The sequence below is a fragment of the Patagioenas fasciata genome, chromosome 10 (assembly GCF_037038585.1).
Source record: "Patagioenas fasciata isolate bPatFas1 chromosome 10, bPatFas1.hap1, whole genome shotgun sequence".
In the NCBI taxonomy this organism is placed as follows: domain Eukaryota; kingdom Metazoa; phylum Chordata; class Aves; order Columbiformes; family Columbidae; genus Patagioenas; species Patagioenas fasciata.
Window position 1 is genome coordinate 11,604,073 of NC_092529.1, and position 16,027 is coordinate 11,620,099.

At 43.9% G+C, this 16,027-nt stretch overlaps 1 protein-coding gene across 2 annotated transcripts in view; it reads right to left on the reverse strand.

The window, feature by feature from the left end:
- Positions 1-16,027, reverse strand: part of RBM6 (RNA binding motif protein 6) — a 56,929-nt gene that overhangs the window by 35,480 nt on the left and 5,422 nt on the right. For both annotated transcript variants that reach the window (XM_065846051.2, XM_065846052.2), the window contains exons 2-5: positions 15,723-15,832; positions 12,320-13,658; positions 11,471-11,560; positions 10,484-10,553 (exon numbers count right to left, since the gene is read on the reverse strand). In XM_065846051.2, the coding sequence (XP_065702123.1) occupies positions 10,484-10,553; positions 11,471-11,560; positions 12,320-13,658; positions 15,723-15,766 (1,543 nt within the window). In that variant the 5' untranslated portion in view covers positions 15,767-15,832. The remainder of the gene's footprint in view (positions 1-10,483; positions 10,554-11,470; positions 11,561-12,319; positions 13,659-15,722; positions 15,833-16,027) is intronic.

Consider the following 16,027-nt stretch of genomic DNA (forward strand, 5'->3'; position numbering starts at 1 on the left):
TTGTCATCTCAGCCAGGGGCAGGAGGGACCCACTGATTCAACTGTGTCCAGTTACCTGCACTGAAATGTTACATCCCACAGTAAAGCACAGGGTGAACACTACAGAAGATAAGCTCATCCTAAGAGTCATCCTTGATGTAGAAAGTAGCTCCAAGAAAGTCATAACCTCACCCTTCACACGCCAAGGCCACCTGACTCTGAAACAGCACTTTCCAGAAGAACACGTGCTGATGCGCTTCCACACAGACGCCTGGCAGTAGGAAACGCTTGGTTCCCTCCTGCGGCTCTTTTGGCTGGTTAGGAGCAAGAGGAAAGGCAGTGTGGGTGTAGATGGTACCCTGTGAGACACCTAGCTGTCCTGGTGAAGAGCTTGTCTCCTCTGCTAAAGATGCACATCTTGGCACTGGTGCCTTCAAACCAAGGATGTATCTGGTTCCTATTGCCTCAGCCGCCCACCTTCCGCAGGAAGGTGACTGCGCACACACTTCTTTCAGGCCAGACATTCCAGTCTGTGGAAAACAGCCCCCATCTCCCCCTGAAACTATGCCAAAGAACATGTGCTGCACTCTCTGATTTTTCCTTCTGTTTCTTTACCATCTTTTGTACTTCACCTCTTCAGAGACAAGGCAAACCAAAACTATTTCATCATCAAACCCTACTGTTTTTTTTTTTAATTCTGAGAGCTCTTTGCACACTGTTCTAACACAATCCTGACTTTAAACATCTGCCATTATAATGAGTCTCCAATTCGAATCTAGCTTGTCCTCCACCTCCCACAGGAATTTATTCCCTTTTCCCATATTATTTCAGTCAATATAATTACACTAGAAGGAAATTTATCAATCTGGGCGCTTTTCTGCTTGCTGACGGACGCAGGCCAGCAGCATGCCATCTGCAGTGGAATGCAGCTAAAGCCACTTGATACCCTCCCATGAAGTGGGCACCTGGAACTGGAGGTACAGTTTCAGCTGGCAGAATCAACAGAACCAAATTCACCCAGCTGTTCCCACAGCGTCCATCCTCGGCAGCTCCAGCCACGCTAAATCACGTTTGCAAACGAAGCAGCCTTCCTCTCCGCAGAAGCGAGCTGCTCTCCAGGAGCAGTGCTGCCCCGTGCTGGGAGGCTGGTTTGCATTCCAGGCAGACACCTCTGCTGCTTCCAGGCACAGCGTGCAGGCTCATACCATCTATTTTAAAGTCTTATTCAAATCCAGAACTCTGTAGAGTTGCTTCTCTCCTTCCTGTTTAGAAAAAGGCTGCATGAATGATATTTGTCAGCCTGTACGGCTCCTTCAGAGAGAGGATTTTTGAAAGCTGCTGTAAGCAGCAAGGCAGGATCAGAGTGCTATCTTACTTCCACGTGCATATGAAGTAGGGGTCTCCTGACAGACAGAAAGCAAGATTGTAGAAGTTTTCACTCTATTTGCTCTACAACAAGAGGCAGTTTACATCCTGCTCCTGATGAAGTGTATGAGTGGTTTATACATGGATTTAAGCCAGCATGAAACAATCAGGAGCGCAACGTTAAATTTTATACACAAAAACAAAAACTGAGACATTCGGAGGAATGTACACTACAGGATCCTTCCAAGCATTACATGGAGACAGCTAAGGAGAAGACCACATTTCTCCTTGTGTACTTTCTTACCTTTGCTCTCCCCCACCAAACTCAACCTCCCAAATAAGCAAAGCTGTAGTAACGTACAGCAAGAACCACAAACAGAAACTGCAGCCCCATATCCTCCCAAAAAGCAGCTCCGGGCCAGACGTTCAGCTCTTGTGGTCGGGTCACAGAGGGACACTGCATTCTGTGGTTCCCTGCGAGCTGTCTTTGCACAGCCAGCACCGCAGTGGTGCAAGAGAGCGGCCAGGAGCTGCTGCTCCTCTCCAAGCTGCTGCTGAACATCTGCAGGGGCCTGACACGTCCCCAGACCCAGCCTTTTGCATGGCTCTGACACGCACACTCAGTATGTAAGAACTACAGAGTTACATCAGCCTGGGGTGGTACAGCACTCCTGCTCTGTCCCCTTGCCCCACCAGAGCATCCTTCCATTTTAGACCATTATGGAAAGGCCACTGAAATGGAGGCCAGTGGAACAACAGCACTGCTACAGAGCATCTTCCAAATGCAATGTGCGCTGATTTTTTTTTCACGATCAGCAATAGTCACAATACCCAAACTGCAATGCTTGAAACACAACCAAGTGACTTGAGGTTGGTTCTTAGGTGGAGCAGCTAGAGAGGCTCTGCTACCAACCATTGTTTCTCCTCTGTAGGGTTGGTTCAGCTCTTTGTGCAGCAGCTGCTGAGCTTGCCTATTTTTATTTCTGAAGCCTTCGCGCAGTTTGCCTGTCAGAACATCGCAATTCAGCTGCCAGTACCAGAAGCAGGGCAGAGGATTTTGACGGAGGCAGGGGGCCAGGCACCTCATGGCAGGAACTGCTTCAACAGGCATCCCAAGGGAAGGTGTCCTCCCCTGTGAATGATGGCACTCAGACACCCACTGGCATGCTTCAGGTCAGAATACTAAAACCAAAGTGATCAAACCAGCAAAGTAAAACCACCGCTAAAGACTACAGCGTGTTTTTTTTTTACCTCAAGGCAGCCTGAATTCATATCTTCAGATGAAACTTTGCATATAAGTATCTTCTTTATTTCATCCTTCACTTACTGGCTAATACAACACTACAGCGTCAGGATCCACAAAAAAAAAAGTAGAATGGAGTAAGAAGTGCTTTATGTTTTGGCAGAAGTATGTTGGATCAACACAGACTCTGTTATAAAGGACACAAATCAGTATTTTCTCCCCTACAACCCCTGAGCATGCTGCAGCACAGTTACACTGTCCAAAGGAACTTTCCAACAGGAACAGTTCTCCAATACTTTAACTAATGCAGATTTTGACCCTAGCATAGCCATAAAGCACACATGTCCTCATCTCCCCCGCCATGTTTGAGGTCAACTGTGTAAAACGACTTTTGTACCTTATTTAACAACATCTCAGCTGTGCAAGTCTACAGTACCACAGGCTGTATACAGCAGGTAAAAGGAGAACACAAGGAGAGCGTGCACATAAAATCTATGTATACACAATCTTTATGGATTTCCCAAAGCAGGCTCTGTTGTCTTCTGCACTGAAAATGGGCATGATCGCTTAATACTTAGGAGTAAGAACGTATTTATAGCACCAGGAAGCTGCTCTGCAAACATTTGAATAAGCAATACTTCACCCCTGAAGCAGATGTGTTTTAGTGAAGTGAAATCTAACAACAAATAGCAGGTCCCTGTGAGCATACCATGATTTGGCTAAACATCCTGAAAGCCTGACTTAAAATTACTGTTCTTTGGCTTCAGATAAAAAGATCAAAGACTTGGGATTCAAAATAAGACTTGTTTCTATACTCACACGGTTTCTACTGAACAACTGACACATAGTAATGTGTTACTTCATGATAATTTGTTATGTCAAAAATCTAAATAAAGAAAACCATAATGTTGTTCTGTTAGGAGCTGTAAGCAGTGTGAAGACATCAAAAAAAAAATCTCTCTGGAATTTTAGGAGGCCAAAAGAAAAGATCTCATAAATACAGCAGCCCTGCCTATGCCAAACCAAAGATACTTTTGGAAAGAAGGCTTGATGGCAACACAACAAAGGCATCCAGTTTGAGAGGTGATCCAGCTCCTTAGTTCTAGGAAGTGTCACAGTAAGTGACGTTATCCCACCCCTACAAGCTTAAGGCATTAGGTAACCTGAAGTCCACAGTGAACTGTCAGTTACCTTGTCAAAAACAACTGCTACAAACCCCCCGTCTGCTGAGGTGCAGCACAAAGATGTTCTCCTCCTCTGGCCTGGAAGGTAAGAAGATGACTTCCTATTAAAGTAACTCCAAATAACAGGTTGCCAAAAGACACTGTTAACCTGACTGGCTGGGCCAGCCATGAGCATGGTGGAGGTCCCTCCATCTGCCAGGGCAGAAGCTTCAGTCTGAGGGCAGAAGATGATGATGGAATCTCCGTTAGTAGAGGGCTTCTCAGCCATCCAAACAACACTTCCCTTGTGTTTTTTCTTCTGTAGGATGAGACAGAACTACCACAAAAGAAAAGCATTTGCAGCTTTGGGCACTTTTAGGACTTGGAGAAACAGTACATTAAAGCAGAGCCATGGCTGGGCTGCTGAAGCAAGGACATTCCTGCTGAGCCAGCATGGCACAGCAGAGCACAGCAAAGGAAACCCTCTACAGAGCTTCATCCAGGTTAGAGAAGTTCTGTTGCTTCAAAGACAACTACAGCATAAAGCATGGAGCAAACATAAAGGACTTTCACACTCCTGGAAGGAATCTGCAATCTCACACGCCGACCTCTGCACAGCTCGGGTAGTGGAGACAGGATTTCGCACAGTGTTCTCGGAGAATCTGCTGCTCCTTGGTTGACAGGAAGACCTACCCCATCTGTGGGAGGTTTTGGTAATATGCCCATGAGCCCCGTGTACAAGATTCTCAGTTTCCTCCAAGGAAAGATGCAGATGTAGTTCATCCATACTAAAGAGTAAACACCTCATATCACAAGAAAATACTGGAAGACACAGGGTGTTCTCTGTATCTGTGCTTACATAGCGAGTCCTGCAATTGCAGTGAGAACAGGCAACACTGCGCTGCCTTCTGCGGCGAGCAGAGAAAATAAAGCTGTCCGCACAGCCTGAGAACACGAGGACAGCCTCGCAGCACAGCGGGGAACAGCAGCAATCTATCGATGCTCACGCAAGCTCCGAAGCCAAAGCCGAGAGCTCTCTTAATACCAGCTGGTGGATTCTGAGCATCCATAAATTTGTCAGATCCCTTTACTGCACAGACAAATTGGTCTTCAGAGCTACTGGAGCTGAAGAGCTGTACCAGAAAAGCTTGCTGGTGAATACTAAACAGGATGATCTGCAGCAAGCCCTATCCCAAATTTCTTTAAAAGGTTGAGCATTTACAAGCCACACATGGCTGTGGGGAAAAGGCTCACCACTTCATACTGTCCCTCTGTACAAAACACACACACACTCACTCATGACTTCTCTTGAAGGGCACTGAAACCAAAAGATATGAAACACAGCTATAATCTGAAAGGTAGAGAGCTACCATACATCCTCCTCCCTACATCCAGGAGGACAAAATGCAGAAAGCACCTGCCTGAGGTGCCCTCAAAGGTGGAGACAGGCAGCCCCATAAACTGCAGGAACTACAACAGTCACAGCCCTAGATGGCTCTGAACCATCCTTGGCTCAGAAATATGATAGTTTGTGCAACAGCACAGTGGACAGGAGGGAAAAACCTGAAACACTAAGACCATACGCACTGTAGATTTATTAAAGACAAAGTATTACATGATATTTATACAGAAACCTGGAATCCAAGGAAGGCTGGGGCCTCGCAGAACCCCATGAGAGGACTGGGAGCTGCAGACCTGGGAAGGTGTTGCAGACAGAACCTGGTCTCCAGTATACGTGATCTGTTTGACTGACTCAGAAAAGCAACCAATGCAATCATGTCAGTACACTGTGAAAAGCCTTGAAGTTTTGTGCTGGAGATGCAAAAAGAATGAGCACATATGTAAAAATGGTTACAAAGAGAATGCTTCTGTCTGTCAAAAAGGCTGTGAGCACGTTTTATGGATGTGTTTGTTGCTTTTTCTGTTGAACAGGCCTTACAAACCTGATCCAAGGCTGACCACTATCACAAAAACTGACTTAAAGCAGATTTGTACTTCCTATTTCCTAAGCCACCACATCACAGGTGAGGAAAGATGGGCAAGAAAGCCTTTTGCTTCCAAGAGATAATGCACTACTGCCCTGACACCAAGCAAGGTGAGCCAAAAGCCTGCAGCCCACACAGCTGGGAAAACTGGCAAGGACTGATATCGATGACCATGCACTAATTCCAACTAAGTGCTTTTTTTAGTCCTTGCCAGGCTATTCCGGCTACAAACAAGAATCAATTGCTTCATGTGGACCAGCGCTGAAGGTATTTCCCCAGATTCTGAAAGCTGAGCCCTCCAGATGGAAGAACTCTGCTGATGAGCAGGTCATCTGGTCATGCCTCAGGAGGAAGCTCCGTGTGTGCTACAGCATCTTGTGAGCTCAGGGACAATCGCTTCAGCTCTCAGCAAGTGCCCAAGATCCATATGCCCTTGTTCATGGCTGATGCAGTTGAGCGGGTCACACAACCTTCCTTCACTGTGCAAAGCCCTAAACACAGCAAGAGGAGGTTATTTGTTCTCTGGTTCATTAGCACCAGCCTTGACAGTGAGCCACGCTGTTTTCTGCATCATTAGCGCAACAGGCAAGATGCACCAACTACAGCGAGCGAGCCAAGACTCAGTTCCATGTGGGGTAGACAAACGCAGAGCTGTGCTTGCTACCACAGGAACTTTAAGTGAAAGGAGATCTCGCTGCCTTGGGATGCCCTCCAGGCACAGAAAATGGAGAATTTGACCCCAATATGGCAAGGTGCACTTCAACACTGCATCCCCTCAAAAGGGTCAGAAGAGGGTTAGCAAACCCAAATCTCCCAGTTTTTGAAGTGCTGCACTAATTTAGAGGATACATAAAGGGGCTGGAGTACACCTCGCTGCTCCCTCTGACTGCAATCCAGCTCACCTGGTCCCTCCAGGTCCACCTCACAAAGCTCCTCTCTGCACATGCTGCTCTGCATCTCTGTTAGCGTGTCCATCCTCCAGCAGCTCAGTAAGAACTACTCTCGGTTCCCCAGAGTGAGCCAGAAAAGCTTCATGGGTTCCCAGCAATTTCTCAGGCTCACTTTCCCTGAACAGCCCCTCCTCACTGCTGGTATTAATGCAAATCCTTGTTGGAAAACGCACATTCTGAGCTTGTCCCACTGCAGTCTGCGTCCAGGAGAACAATCTGAACAGAAGGCTCACAGTACGCTTTGTGTTCACACTTATTACTAAGGCATCACTGCAGCATCTTTTAAGGGTGAACGACTCATCACAAGCAGCCCTTTAAGATAAAGATAGTTCCATAGGCCCCCTTCTCCAGGGCACACATGTGTGTTCAGCAAAGAGTTCTGCGCACATCAGACACTCAAGATGGTCTGTCAGACTTTGCTTATGTTGGACATCAGTTAGGAAAACAGAAATAAAGCTTGATGATAATCAGGCAGGAGATAAGTTTAAAATACAACCAAAATCAAAACCAGGACAAGGTGTGTTCATGTTGGATTCCTCAAAGGTCAAAAGGTATTGGTTTCAAGCTGCTGGCAGTCAGCACTGATGCAAGCGCACAGAGAGTGGCAGGAGATGACAGGCACCCTGCCACAAGCAGCCCAGTGCCATCACACGCTGCACTGTCAGCTCCACGGAGGACGGCCCACACGAAAGCCTTGACCCCAATGAGATAAGGACCCTCAGATGTGACAGAGGGGCCTCACAAGCCCTGACCAACAACCCCCTTCTCAGAGAGCAGCTGACAAGCCTTCAGTGCCAGGATCTACTGAAGCTGCAGCGCATCCACCGTGTGAAGAGGCACCGGGAGATGTCACAGACTAAAGCAGCTTTAAGAAGATTCCACTATCACCTCAGGCTTTATTCTTTGTAATGATTAATTGAACAGACATCACCAAACATACTTGAAAAGGTAAGCTGAAAGAGAAGGCAACAATCTAACACGGTTATTTCTGCCAAGGCTTACACATTACCTTGGAAGAAGCCCGCTTTCCCCCCACAAACGGCTTTGACACTTTCAGTCTAAACATCAATTCAAAAATCTAACTGGTGAAAATGACACATTAATGTTGCATAGAGTAATGTTATAAAGTCTGATTTTGATATTTTATGATTGTCTGTAAATATCTGCCTTTTTGGTTTAAATAGAACTACTATGCCATTTCAGTCTGGGCTTGGGAGAAAATAATCTAAAGAATAAACAGTTTGAATGCATACCAAAATCAGAGCAGGTATATTAAGAACAGTGTTCCATGCTCAGTACAACCTTCAGTGACAATACACTTCCCTTTGCACATACACAGTACATAAAAAGAAAGAGCTTTATAAAGAAGTCGAGCTGCTTTTTTCCAAGAAATGTCAACCATATGTTTTACCCAAAAGAGAAGAGTCTTGTGAAAAATTATGCAGTGGAATAATCAGGTTGAAGCTGCTGAGACAAGCTTTATGATAAGCGTTATCTTTTTGTGAAACTGATCTGAACCTCACTTATTTTGAATTAATTGTGTGTTATTTGTTATGGCTGTTATTGTTCTCCAACAGCTGCAGGCATTCTTCTCTCCAACACACTCAACATGAATACTCATGATTAATGTTATTTTTACCATTTCTGAACAGCACTCAACAATAAACAAACCACTCAGACAGGCTTAGCACGCACTCTTTGAGCCAAGGGTAGCATGCACCCTTCTGAGCCAGGCTTAGCACGCCCTCCTCTAAGCCCAGTTGCCATTGTGGCACTGAACGGACACAGCAATGCAGCCCCTGGGCCCTGGTGTATCCCAGAGACATTGGTAATCCAGCAAGTTTGCCTTTAATTCTTATGAATATTTGCACACACACCCCACCGTAAAAGCATTATTTAGCCCATGACTGACCTCTTGTTTCAAACAGACTTAGCTTTTCAGAAGTTAATATGAATTCAATTTCACACATTTCTCTATAGGATGACCTAATGTGAAAAGCTGGATTAAATTTACTAAAGCTTCTAGTTACCCAATTTCAAGAAGTTGTTTTCACAATTCAGGAAGCTTTTATTGTCCTAGACGTATCCATCTTGCGTAACAAGGATCAGAAAGCTGCTTAAATTAGCAGCTGCATTTGTGGCCTCAGGACATAATGCAAAACAAAGTCTTTGGAATATCCACGTAACCTAGATTGATGCTAGACTGCTTAATTACTGATGTTGACTGGACAGGGTTAAACAACTGCTTTAAATAGCTCACAAAATATGAGCTAATTTTAATTTAATTCTTTCCCTCTCCACAACTGCCAGAAAAACTTTTTAAACAAACAAAAAAGCAACAAAAAGAACTTTGCAGCTGAGGAGACGGACTGAAAGAAAACACAGCTTTTAGAGAGATGGTAGAAAACCACAACTCCTATAATACGTGACTGCCAACAGAACCTAGAGCTTCTGGGCATAACTTCAGACATTGTGTCTCATCCTGAGTAGCCTTTGAAACAGGGAATGGGAAGGAGACAACAACAGTTCTCTAATGATGGCAGTGAGTCCTACTACATACGCAAGAAAAGGCTTACGAAGAGATTCCCAGTTCAAGTTGATTTATTACTGAAAAGTGATGTGTTTCAGAAAAAAAAACAACTCACAAATCACACCGGCACAAGCAAAAAAAGAGTGTGTTGCAATTACTGGGTTGCAGTCAGTGTTGGGTGGCTGATGACAGCCATGCTGTACTATGCTTAGAAAAGAGGAAAGGAAGCAAGAAAGATGGACTGTGCCCTTTAAACCCTGCTCACTGGGCCAGACCAGACTTTGTGACAGGAGGGTGTTCTTTAGTTCAAAGGTTCACAAGAAGGTTGTGAAATCTCCTTTGACAGCTTCCAGAAACAAGAATATACTTGAGAAATACGCAACTGCCCCAGTTTCTCTCCCCAGCTACTAAACACGTAGGACGCCTTTACATAAGGTATTGACACCAGGAATCCCAACTGCTTCACGTGCAACCCATATTGGTAATAAGAAAAAGGACTGAGGGAGGTAGAAGCCTTTGCTTTCCTAGCTTTAAAAAAAATAAATAAAAATACCAGTTTCCAGGTATTTCCTACTAGTATTATCTCCCCAGGACTCACCCTGCATTTCCTACCATCGCACATCTTTGTTCCAGTACAACTTCCTCACAGAGCAGCCTCGTAAAATATTTTTCTTCAGAATCCTATACATACTGATCAGAAGTACAGCAAAACTTCATTCTCTGAATGAGGAAGAGCATCCAGACCCAGTATGTGGATATCTGTTCATCAAACTTATTTTTTTTAACCTGTTTTCATATCTAAGAAGGGTAACAGGTTCATGTTACTGAAGGAGAAATGTTAGGATGCATCAGGTCTCCTGAGAACACTATTTGTGCAGGACACATTCCACAGTAAGACTATCTCAGAAAGAGGATGTAGAACAATACAAAAAGATTCAATAATAATTTTTAAAACCTACTGGGAATTAACCTGCTGTCCCATCTCAGTATTTGCTTTACTCTTGATGGCTATTAGAACAGCCTTCTTGGTTTTGCTGCTGCTCTTCCATCTATCTAGAGGCCCTAGGACTCATGTTTTACTTCTGAAGTAGCAGCAGCCATCAGTTTTGAAGACAAGAGGACAAGCTACAAAACAGTAGGCATTTTCATTAGAAAATACCTACAATTATGACATCAAAGACTTTAACCAAACTGCCTAAGTGAGTGTCAGTGTAAAAAACACCCTTTTATAAAGCTTTAAACCAGAAGCACTGGAAAAGCCTTCTCACCTGAACTGTAATCTTTCAGCCGCAAGTCCTTCACAGGTGTCCCATCGGGTCCTTGGAAAGCGTTGAGAATCTACAGGAAAATCAAGATCCACTTCAGTCTCCAAAACAAAACCTCAGAAAGTGAAGCACCTGCTCAGGTACCTTTCTCTTTCCCCAAAACTTCTTTTCTTTCTAGGTTAACGCTGTTACAAACTGACAGGTTTTCCCCATCAATTTCCTGCCATACCTGAGAACTCCTAATTGAGCTTGGGCAGTATTTTTAAGTTTTCTTTAAATAAGTGAACACCAGACAGTTACTGTCTTCAAGCAAATCAAGGGGCATGGGCTGCATGTTCTGAGTCTTATCATCCTCCGATGGAAAAGGTTTCTGCCAGGAGTTCTCTAGATTCAAGCCTCAGCAGCTCTGATCATCGCAGCTAACCCTCGAGAAAACTGTTGCATGTAGGCGTTCTCATGTCTGCAACTGCCGCTAAAAAAAAGTCCTAACTCAATGTGGAAACTTTTTGAAAGGGAGCTTCTTTCACCTTCCAGTCTAGATTTTTTTTACTAAAATCAGTAGTAGCAGTAGACATGTTCTCCATCTTTCTAAGATCTCATTTAAGCAATTTCGAATAACTAGGAATGAACAAGTACACTCAGACGCTACACATCTGAGTCCAAAACATAATAACAAAGTAACAATATTTGGTATATATAAAGTGATGCTGGAAATAAGGCATGTCAAAAGGAGCCTGGAGTGCAGGTTTTTAGCCACCAACACCCTAGATGTGACTGCAGAAAAACTTGTCACTTCCAGACTCCCCAAAACCCAGAACCATCAGATAAAAAAATAACATTGCAATGACTTCTAAATCTGGATTTCCCCTGGGGAACATGACAGACCATCTGAAGTACATTAACAAGGCTTAAAAATGGTACATTTAGAAACACTTGATAGAAGGTTTGAAAATCTTGCAATGAATTTTGGATGTAAAACATCTGACTTACATCATCCTTTGTGGCAGTTTCAGGCACTCCTCCGAGTCGAATGAGCTTGCTTGGCTTCACATATTTGGGACAGGTCCGGTAATCTTGGTCCTTGAGTTCACACAATCAAGATGGTTTTTACAAATGAGGGATGCTAGTTCACAAGATATGCTAATGGTAACAAAGTAAAGCAGGGTATCATTCAAAAGCAAAGGTCCATAAGCAGACTGGCTCAGACCTTTGACCCCAGCACTGCTTAAGACTCAGAGAGCTCTGGAGAACCAGCATTTGTAGTTTCAGACGCTCATTGAGCTGTACAATGAGATCTAGATCCAGCCAAATGACCCCTCTCTGCTTTCCAGCAGTGGGAAATTCAAATTCATTAGTAGTTATTAACTAAGTTGTTACTATTACCTTCAGATTTCAAAGTTAACTCTGAAGGAAGACAAAACATGCACGAAAACAGCTGTACTGGTCTACACAGGTCCACTCAAGCCAGTAATGTATCTCTGGTAGTGCTCATGGTACTAGTGCTCCTGGAGATGTCCAGGAGAAAATAAGAAAGTAAGTTCTTCTATATCCTACTTCCCCCTCCGACTCCCTCTGTCTGGGCATTTTCAACTTGGGGACTTTCTGAACCAAATCTAGTTTTATGTATTTAGCAATTCTCAATTGCTAAACTGCATTTCTCCTCAGAAGAATGCATTTCTGAGATAGAAAATGTGCCCATTAAAACAACCCGGAGCATGAGGAAGGTGAATTAGGACAGAGCTGAAGTGATGGGATATGAATGCAAGACTCCTTCTCAGCTCCTTCCATTTTTTGGCCAACACACATTTAAAAGAAACAACAACTGACAAAACCACCTACCTGAAGGTTCTTATAGGGCCTAGAATCTTTGCTGGGTTTTCCTTCTGAAAAGGACTTGCCATGTTCATAATCAAAAATCTGATGCCCTGGCAGTCGGTGATCCACATCGCGATACTCGATGTTTCGGTAGTCAGTGTCTTGCCTTCCGAGGAAATCCAGGTCACCTTCACCCTTTAACCCAAGATCAGAATCGGATCCTTGCTGCTCCCCCCCAGAAAGCTGCTGCTGCTGCTGTTGCTGCTTGTTAGCAAAGGTCTGAGGTTGCTCCTCTTGGTCCTGAAGAGCAGGAAGAGGTCCACAGCTATTTTGGAAACTGTGTGAAGCGTCGTCTTCAAGACCCAATCCGAGGGATTCCTCTTCTCTGGTTGGTGCTTCTGAATGTTGAAATTCCCCTTTTTGGCTACCAAAGGGAGTTCTATCTAGACCAAGTGCAGACTCCTCTCTCTTGCTGGTGCTTAAACCAGAGCCCTCTCTTTCTGCTAAAGGTACAGTAGATTGGTTGTGCCTAAAATCTACAAGGTTTTGATCCACAGGAGGCATTTCCCTATCTGAAAAGTCCATACGAGGAGCCACATCTCTGCTCCTAAAATCCTGATCAGACCGAGACCTGTGCCTATTTCTGAAGTCTGACGATGGTGCATTTCTGTTTCTGAAGTCCAAATCAGAGGTGCCCACACCCCTGAAGTCCAAATCAGGTACGTCCCTATTTTTGAAGTCTGAATAGGAATGCTCTCTGCCCCTGTAGTCTAACTCAGACACATCTCTTGCCCTAAAGTCTGCATGAGGTCCATCTCGACCTCTGAAGTCCAGATCAAAAGACCCCCTTCCCCTGAAGTCTGTTTCATCTCTGCCCCTGTAATCCATATTATGTGCTTCTCTATCCCTGTAGTTCATACGGAACGTCTCCCTGTTCCTGTAGTCCATGGAAGGAACGTCCCCACCCCTGAACTCCATAGGTGGCCCTTCTCTCTCCCAGTAGTCTCCAGAGTACATATCCCTGCCCCTATACTCGGAAGAGGGGGGCTCCCTTCCTCTGAATTCCATCTGGGACTCATCTCTGCCCTGGAAGTCGGGTGGTGGGAAATCTCTGCCCCTGAAATCATGGTGCCCCTCCCCACCTCTGAAGTCACTACGTGGTCCATCTCTAGCTCCAAAGCTGAAAGAAGGTTCCTCTCTGTTGGCAAACTGAGGATTGAGGAGGCCTGTGAATGCCTGGATATCAAAAGGAAGTGATTCTCTGCCAGAGAAGTTGCCAGAGTGTCTTTCTTGAGCAAGACTATCAAGGGAAGGAGGATATTCCCTGTTCCACCCGGGAGCAAACCTTTCTTCTTGGCTCCCACTGTAGAAATAAAGACAGTATTATTCATAACGTGCTTAGAGTCTCAAATCTACACAGCAGCACATTCTTCTCTAAACTTTTATAGAGTTGTGTAACAGTCTAAGATCCGCAGAAGATATTGATGTTTGGCAGTTTAAGATGAGGCAGCATACGACAGATGTGAGAAAGTAAACTTGGGTGCTCCCATTTCAGCACAATTTCCAGAAGCACTCAACAGGGAATACCTGCAATATTAATGGGTTAATGATGGCAGCAATCCACATAGTCCTGCACTGCACACAGCTCTGCAGCTGTGCCAGGTTCCAGCAGCTGGTGTGTGTGTGTGTTCATTAGCATCACCAGCACACACTTGTGAGGAACCACTTGAGCTTAAGCTCTCCAGGCAGTATTAAACAGCTAACTCATCACACCATCCTGAGGCACACAAAAGCAGAGGTTACCAAATATGCTCTATTAACATACTGCAGAGACTCACTGATGCTTCCTTGTGCTGGAGTCTAGACTGGCAAAATGCTGCGAGCTGCCAGTTCAGGCTTTGTGGGTGCCCCACGGGAATATGCCAACAATCAACACTCAAGATGACCCTGCGCTTGTGCCTCCAGACCGGCTGTCTGACACCAAGTTTACAACACTATAGCTCTGAGCTCTCCTGATATCTGCCTAAGACCACTCAGGAAGAGGTTTTTTCTCAAGACAGCTTCTCAAAATCCAGTGAGATTTTCTTTGAGATGGAGCTACCTGATGTTTCATCTAAGCAAGGCTCCAATACATTTTTTAAAATATAGAATAATAAAACATCAACACATTTTAAAATAACACTGAATGCTACCCAAATCAGTGGACATTCCTTAGCAACTACAGCAAGTCACGTTCTTCTTCGAGTTTCACTACAGAATCACTAACAGAATGTAAGGTGACATTTACATGGTTAATCAAACCATATACAGATTTCCTAAGCTACACTCCCCTGTTTCACCACCACATAGAACAGTAATTAAAACTTGAATCAAGGTTAGAATTCCCCACCCAATATAGTAAAGAATGATGCAAATAAAATCCACTTAAAAATTAGTAGAACAGCACTACAGATATAATCACAATACACAATCACTCATCAATACCATTAAGACATGTTCTGGAGGAAACTGGTTTGCATAGCTCAAATGTTATTAGCTTTCTCAACAACTAGACAATTATTTTAAGTATTTTTATTGCAGAACCCTAAGGTATACCATGAGGAAGTACCTTTATCATGCTAATATTCAAATAACTGAGGTGGACACATGAGCAAAGGGTGAAAGAATCATGCACAGCAGAGGAAAACCCTAGCTCTTGGTGCCTCCATTTGGTTCATTTGGTTTTGGGTGGTTTGTTTTTTTGTTTTGGTTTTTTTTTGTTTGTTTGTTTTTGTTTTGTTTTGTTTTTCATACCAAGAGCCCTCTTCCAAATACAGAGCCTACTAACAACCAGAGGAATCTAAACTATGAAAAATATCATGTTGTGCAGGTCCAGTTGCATATGACTCTTTAAAACAGTTTTAGTGACATTCAAAAATGTCTTATGAAGGTTATATGGTCTACTTAGCCTCATGGAGAGAATTAAACTCTCAAAAATTTTCATAAAATCCTGTGTGCAATGAAAGTGCCAGTATTCCTGAAGTTAAGGCAAGCACCACAGTTGAAGAGAATCAACATCACACTATTAGGTGCTTCTCTTCTAGGTCTTAACAGCACATAGCACCAAAACGCACATGGCATCTCATCGCCTTGGCTTACAACAGCTCCACTGGAAAAGGTGGTTTGGAGAAACAGAGATACTAAAACCAGCTGTTGTTAAAGAAGAGAAAAAAGGAAAAAAAAAAATTCACAGAAATGCAGAACATTACACTGTCACTTAACTTGTCTACTCTTTGGCAATCACACCAAGCTCCACAACTATCTCAGAGCTTTTACCAAAATAGTCTGCTTACGGGAGGCTGTGCAGAAACATTGACAAACAGAAAGTTCCTATGGCTTATTGTATTTAAGAATGTTGCTGAAAAAAACTATACATTCAAATACTTACCGAAAAGACCCCATTCTGTTGCCTTGTCGATGGTCTCCCCACATTTTGATCTTGTCTGGTAGGCTTCCAGAAATGCCTAATTCACTCTAAGAACACCAAGACAGCACGATCTGTTGAATAAATAACATGGCAATAAGCCACAACGCAAAGAACACATGTCATGTAAGAAAAATACCACTGGTTAGAAGAGGTGTGCATAACATCTGATTAGGATCCACAAATATACAAGACCACAGGCACAAATGAATTTAATTGCTGTGTTTCTCCACATTCAAATTTGCAAGCGTCAAACAACTTCTGAAATC